This window comes from Glycine soja, chromosome 4 (genome assembly GCF_004193775.1).
Source record: "Glycine soja cultivar W05 chromosome 4, ASM419377v2, whole genome shotgun sequence".
Lineage (NCBI taxonomy): Eukaryota > Viridiplantae > Streptophyta > Magnoliopsida > Fabales > Fabaceae > Glycine > Glycine soja.
This window is the reverse complement of record NC_041005.1, coordinates 37,659,798-37,666,968: the sequence shown is the minus strand read 5'-3', so window position 1 is coordinate 37,666,968 and position 7,171 is coordinate 37,659,798. Positions and strand designations below refer to the sequence as shown.

The 7,171-nt window shown below is 26.0% G+C and overlaps 1 protein-coding gene across 3 annotated transcripts; it reads right to left on the bottom strand.

Annotated features, from left to right (window-relative positions):
• Positions 1–2,338: 2,338 nt before the first annotated feature.
• LOC114409640 lies at positions 2,339–5,000 on the bottom strand. 3 transcript variants are annotated; one of them, XM_028373164.1, is made up of 3 exons: positions 4,302–4,999; positions 3,616–3,976; positions 2,339–2,516 (listed from the first exon to the last, which is right to left on the bottom strand). In XM_028373164.1, exons 1-3 carry the CDS (start codon positions 4,334–4,336, stop codon positions 2,478–2,480), a joined length of 435 nt encoding a protein of 144 aa, XP_028228965.1. In that variant the 5' UTR covers positions 4,337–4,999; the 3' UTR covers positions 2,339–2,477. The 3 variants fall into 3 exon arrangements, 2 of the variants coding, with proteins under 2 accessions (XP_028228965.1, XP_028228966.1); XM_028373165.1 differs by lacking the exon at positions 2,339–2,516 and having other exon boundaries at positions 3,213–3,976; positions 4,302–4,401; positions 4,709–4,997; XR_003666154.1 differs by lacking the exon at positions 2,339–2,516 and having other exon boundaries at positions 3,213–3,976; positions 4,153–5,000.
• Positions 5,001–7,171: the final 2,171 nt, after the last annotated feature.

Sequence of the window (7,171 nt, the reverse complement as noted above, 5' to 3'; positions counted from 1 at the left end):
AGAAAAACCTTTTAGGTAAATCATTATTATTCCTCATTTATTCTCACTATGTAAATTATTAAGCATTTTTCTTTCCTATGTAAGTTAAATTTTTCTTTTATATATTGATATCTTTTTTACTGAAATTTTGTATATTGATATTTATACTTAAAATTTATCCATATTGAAATTATATATAAAATAAAATTCATAAGATGAAAAATTTATAAAATAATTTTTTATTTCATCTGAAATCACATTAACATTTATTATCATGATTAAAATATTTTATTTATTTATGTTATAATGTTGATATTATAAATATATATTTTTAATCTGGTCCATGATCATCTAAATGTTTTTTAATATAAGTTTCCAGGATTTCTAAAAATGCCAAAAAGTAACCTCAAAGACCTACTTTTTTAGTTTAGGGACCTAATTAATAAATAAATAGTTTATAAATTTATTTAAAATTTTGAAAATAGTTTGGAGATCTATTGAGTAATGTAACCTTTAAATTATTCAAAATATTATTTATAAACTATAAATATTATGATAAAAATTAATAAAAATAGTACTTTTAATAATATAGTTGTAAATTATTAAATTATTTTATAAATAATCATTTTAAAATTAAAAAAATATTGAAAATTAACCTAAATTAAATCCTTTGTTAACATTCTAAATATAATTTTTTCATACTATTTTATAAATATTTTAAGTAAAATAAGAAATATATGTGAGACTATAACTAAATATATTTTTTATTATTATTGTTTTCACACAATACTCATACACAAATGAAAAAAATAAGATTTCATTTTTAAAAAAAAATAATATCATTATTGCTATCATTGCATTCTATATTATGGTGTTAGATTATTCTATATTGTGGTGTTAGATTGTGAAATATGAAAATTATTCTTTTTGTTTAATACAATATAATAAATATTTTTTCTTAAAAATGTATGATTTACTAACATCATATTTATTACTAAAATAGTAATTTTTTTAATTGATATATAAAATCGCAAAAAAATAGTTTGTAAAAGTAAAATATTTTTTAAATGACTTCAAAACTAGGAACGACAAGAATTTTCATTCCCTTAAATACTCACATTTCACTTTAAACCTAACTTTAAGAGGAAATACCCTCTTAGACTAGGGCTAACACTTGACATCTTTATTATTGTAAGGAGTTGAGTTTATGTTATGAATCATTCCATTTTTATGGCTTTTTCAATTATATTTAATGACCTCTAAAGTTAGTTTTAAATTCTAGACTAAAAATATATACAAATATATTGTCATAAAGTAATAATAATTTTCACTGAACATGGATGGAGATAGAGCATATATATCTAGGATAGGTACAAATTTTTGTTACTGTAAAATATTGGAGATGGGAACGATTTTGGGGGAGTAGGGACTAAGATGAGGAACAACATATTCATTCCATCTGTTTTGTTGTCATTTCTATTCACAATTATCACTTATATATTTTTTTATTTAAAATAATTACAAATAATGATAAGCTTAAAATATACTTTTATTCTTTTATTTTATTTTTTTACTTTTATTTTCTAAATTATGATTTACTAGGTAGATGTTTCAAATCACAGTTCTGCAATTATTTTTTAATATATTTATCATGAATATACTTTTAATATGTTGGTAATTTCACTATTTTTACTTTATAATTTAGTGTTCTGTAAAAAATATATACTCGCAACATAAATAATATCTCTATAATTTATTCAAATAAGCCGTATTATGATGTGTATGAAAAGGTGCGAACGCATGGGTATTGTGCTAGTTTAAGGTTTAAAAACAAGACGTCAACCAAGATTGACTACTCCACTATATTATGATCAATGAATAATAACATCGATCAGAGGATAATAGACAATCTTTCATTGCATTATCTTTCGTAGGTAATTGTGGCCAAGGCTTTGTATCTAAACACCTTGCAAATTAGTAGTCTCCAAATCAAATGGTGTAGACGAACTTCAGTTTTTTTTAAAAGGAATAATTATATTCTATCCGCTTTATTATATTAATTATTTTATAGTGTTTTGCTTTGGGATGAAAATTCTGGATTAACCCTTGCATGTAGACCGGCATGCTAGAGAAAATAATGATATGTATTTCAAGTTATATTTACATGCTCATGTACCATCAACATGTAGTTGATGTGGGTGAAATTAAGTTTGATTTTTTTAAATATGATTTGAGTTTTGTGAATGAAAAAAAAACATTTAAAATAAAAGATTTTATTATCTTAGAAAAATTAATGATCAATAAAAATAGATGAATATTTCATATCATTCATCACAATGATAAAAAAATTATATGCTGATCTGATTTTGGTTATCTGCCAGCAGGAGCTTCCAAATGGAAAGCGATCTTGTCCTCAAAGCATGTCATCAATGATCTGTATCCCCTTATTTTGAACGAAGCGCACTAGCTGCAGATGTTCATATTTTTTATGCTGGAGCCTAGTTGCTAGGGGTTCCTTCAAGTTCACATGCGATGCCCTGCATGGAGCATAGCATAGATATGGTCGAGCTTTATATATAATTCCATTAATTCCAACAAACTCCTGCACCGGCAACTAAAGCATAGGTGCAGAAATAGCGTATTCATGTTTAAATTTCGTTATTACACATGTCATATTTTCTAACATTTTTTTGTCAACACTTAATAAAAAAAATAATGATAAAAAGTTCCAACATGTTTAAATTTCATTAACACATGTCGTCAAAAAACTTCTAATAACTTTATTCATATTTAATGACATTTTTTAATATTATTAAAAAAAATTAATAACATTTTTATTATGTGTCAAGATAAAAAAAATATTATTAAAAATTATATGTGTGATAGTGATCTCACATTAACATTTATTCAATCCTTTTCCGTTTATGATATATGAAGTTTAAGATTTAAGGAATGAAACAAGGTGTAATCAAGAGACACATGGAGAGGATTGTTTAGAAATTTATAATGAAGATTCGTTTTAGCATAAAGTATTTAAATTTACTAACCCCTTGGACGTAATTATTCAATAATAATTATGTATAGCAACAAAAGCAAGCATTTATTCAAAGATTTATATATATATATATTTAACTATTTTCATCTTCCCCTATTTCAACTGCTTTCTTGACTAAATCAACCAACAGAGTTTCGGTGCTTAGTCACAATCCATGCAAGTGAGGGTTTATTCTAGCTTAGCCTTGTTTAAAGAGGATAAATGGCTAAAAATAAATATTACATAGTTATTGTATAGTAATTTGACTCACTGTTCAAACTCCTTGTACACGTCATGTAGTGTTCATCTTTCTCATACATACACAAACTATAGTCTAGACTGTGTAGTAGTACGCATGAAAAAGAAGTAGAAATATTTAGAAATTAATTAAACAAATAGCCGCTGATCCGTGCATGCTGCAGCTAATTAATGCGGCCTAAGAAATGAGTTAAACACATGCAGTGCATATATAGTAGTAATTTGTGACAGAAAAAAAACCAATTAAAACCTAAGAAAATAAGCTAAACCTGGTAGTTAGGCATATAAGTTTCAAATTAATACATCTATAATTTCCTTGTTCCCACCCTATAATTTTTATTCACCTTGACTTTGCTGCCGTTCTGAACTGCTGCTGGAGCCTTATCCATGCTATTGGCGAAAGCCATGATCTCATTTTTCTTTTCCACCTTTTTTTCTGAGCAATACTTGTTGTTCTTCTTCACTTGCTCCTTTGATTTACTCGGGCCAGAAGATGCATCAGAAGCCATGGAATCGTCACTTTCAACATCACAATGTTGTGCTGCTGCTGCTTCATAATCATAATAATCTTCTTCTAGGCTATGATTATCATCATCATCATCACAATGTTGTGCATCCTCGTCTCTGGGGGACCCTATGTACATGGTCCATCCAGATTCATTGCTGTGACATTCCTCTTCAACCCCCAACATAGGTGGCTCCATCCTAAAGAAAAGGAGAAGGAAAAAAGTGTAGACTAATTACTTATTTGGAGAAGGGAAACACTAAACAAACCAAAGCATGTAGAAACTCTAGAAAAAATTGAAGGGAACAATGAACTACTAGTATTTATATAATATAATATCTCAAAACGAGGTGAAAAAAGAGTTTTTTTTCTACACCTGAAAAAACTCTTATCATTTCACCTCTCTGACGCGAAAATTAGTTTTTTGCCATATACACCGAAAGGATAAAGCCAGATTGCAGCCACAAAAGTCACTTAGAAATATATCATCTTATTAATGAATGGCATGGCATGGAGGAGACTCACCTCACCACACCACCTGGAAAATCTACATAACTCATTAATTGTTATCTGACTTATCTGTAGCAGCAGCGGAAGCACAGAGAGAGAGAGAGAGAGCTAGAAGCTGTCAATGAAAGTGAAACAAAAAGCATAAATACATGTACTTCTTCTACCACAGTTCCCTTGAATTTGAAAGGACAAGGGGTTGTTGTTGTTGTTCACTTGGTCATTGGGGATTTCAATACTAATATACTAAGAAAATGCGATCATCATCATTAATTACTTTTCTCTGCATCGGTCATTAAATATAAAGACATAGCCTTAAATGCAATGCAAAATGTGCAGAATTGTTACAGGCTACAAAACTGGAGAGAATATAAGACCCATTGTTTAAATAGGACCTCTTCATTACCTGATTTAGCTTTTAATACCTTTTAATTTTTTGTCGCTTCATGAGAAACAAATAGACACCTTTTTTCAACCCCTCTAGTTTCCTCACTTCTGAAAAAGAAAAAAACTCGAGTTTTAAGATTTTTCACATGCATTAAGCCCACGACACTGCGAATTCTTGCTGCATGATATGTGATCGAGACTTCTCTGGTTCTTTCTGCAGCTCTTATTGCTACCTATGTAGCCTTTCTAGTTTGCTGTAGCTTCTTGGATAATAATATATAGTTGGGGAAGAACAAAGAGTCAAAGATATTCTGACCTCAAAACAAAAACTCAAGTGCTTTTTCATTTTTTTCCTAACTAGAAATATATAAGCAGATGATACTATATAATAAGGATTTTATTTTCGAATATTATTAGTCATATGTTTTTCATTGATGATAATATATTTATCGAGGAAATTGTTTTATGCGACAGGTTTGAAAGATAGAATGGGATATATGTCCAATGGGGATTACATGATTGAACAAAGTAAATCATATTTCCTATCATGAGAAACCACGTACCCGACTTTTTTCGTTGTCTTCCAAATTTTTTTTATAAATATCAGGACTATATATATATATATATTCTTATCAGAGTTTTTTTTAGCTTCTAAAAGAAATAGGCTTAAATGAATTTTGATATTTTTATTTAATTCAATCTTTAATTTTAGTTTTTTTATTTTAAAATTGAGATATTTAGTCTTTTTATTTTAAAAAAATTATAATTTTAGTTCTCATTTCATAATACAGATATTTAGTCGTTATATTTTTAAAAAATTATAATTTAGATCCTCGTATTTTATAAAAATTTATACTTTTGGTTCAATCTTCAAGTTTATTTATATTTTATTTATTTATTTCTCATATTATAATTAATTAAATTATTTTTGATGATATCTGAAATGAATATGTTAGACCTAGAACTTATCTCGATCAAAATAAAAGAAATAGAACATAATCAAAATAAAGAATTTAACTAAAATTACAAATTTTGTAAAATAGGAAGAACAATTGAAATATGATATTAAAATCACATATTTTTTAAAATAGAGGATCAAATATTTCAATTTTAAAATAAGATGACCAAAATTGTGGATTGAGTAAAATAAAAAGACAAAAATTACATTTAAACCAAAGAAATATGATTAGGTGGTGAAGTAAAAGTGACTAGATAGATCATTTTTATTGTGATTTTAACTAATGAAATTACCTTTTTTGACTTTTGAAACGACTTCTTTGTTCACTTCATCTAAAATGGATATTTTTTTTCTTTTTTTCTTTATTTTAAGGAAATGGATATGGTTAATGCATTAATAATATATATTCCTTGTCCCATAATAATAAGAAAAAAAATTTCAAAATAATTATTATTTTAATTTTTTAATGTAATATTAATTATATTTTTTATAATATTAATGAAGACCAATACAAATTTTAAATAAATTAATGATTATGATTAAGGTTAATTGGTAAAATTATTATTCTTTCTCATATATATATATTTTTAATATGGGTAAAATAACCTATAAAACCATGTAATGTGACAAAACGTACTACAGAAAAAATTATATATACTACATTTGTCTTCGGCCTCCTGCCACCGGACTTACTCTTTGTTTAACAACAACAAAAATTATAGTAAGAATATATATTTAAGTTTTTATTTTTTTGGTTAAATATAATAAAAAAAATTATATTTTATATTGATGAATTTATTCTTAAAATTTTAAAAAATATGTAAATTTAATGTTTTCTCTTTACAAATTTATAGTATTTTTAAAAATAAGAAAAGACTAAATATGTACATGTTTTTTAAAGTTAAGAGCCAATCTTTCTTGTACAAAGTATAAAAATACTCGTATAATGAGTTTAAATAGGAGCAACAATCCTACACCAAAATGCGTTCAAATAGGAAAAAAAAAGTGTGGAAAATAAAGATGACAAGATGAGAAAAAAAAACACTATCAGAAGAATATTAATTCATACCTTCGACATGAAAGATTGACAGAAAGATGCCAAAACGTTAAAATCACCGAAGAAGTATGGATATTTAAACAGAAGGGTTTTGCAATAATGTTTGAGGTTATTTTGTTAATTTTGAATGCATTAAAATTATAATTTCAGTAATAAAAGATGTAATTAAAATATCATTTAGTTACGTTTCATGCACTATTTAATTACTAATAAAATAGTTATATATATATAGAGAGAGAGTGATAATGATGCAATTAGAGATAGCAGAGATCATATGAAAGATATAGGTATAAAGATTACATTAAATAAAATACATAATATATTATCTCCACAGTCATGACATATATTTTTATTATATAAGTAATATACACAAGTTCAAATTTTTCTTCCAAAAATTTGAGGCTATTTTGGTAATTTTAAACACATTAATAAAATATGTAATCAAAATATCATTTAATTACCTTTCATGCACTACTTAATTACAAA

What these genes read in the sequence shown, in the direction of transcription:
- LOC114409640 (XM_028373164.1), bottom strand. Translation starts at nt 4,336, where the DNA reads ATGAGTTATGTAGATTTTCCAGGTGGTGTGGTGAG. An exon ending in TTTCCAGGTGGTGTGGTGAG is followed by an intron (nt 3,977 to 4,301) that starts GTGAGTCTCCTC and finishes CCTTTTCTTTAG; the next exon opens with GATGGAGCCACCTATGTTGG. An exon ending in AGAACGGCAGCAAAGTCAAG is followed by an intron (nt 2,517 to 3,615) that starts GTGAATAAAAAT and finishes TGCTCCATGCAG; the next exon opens with GGCATCGCATGTGAACTTGA.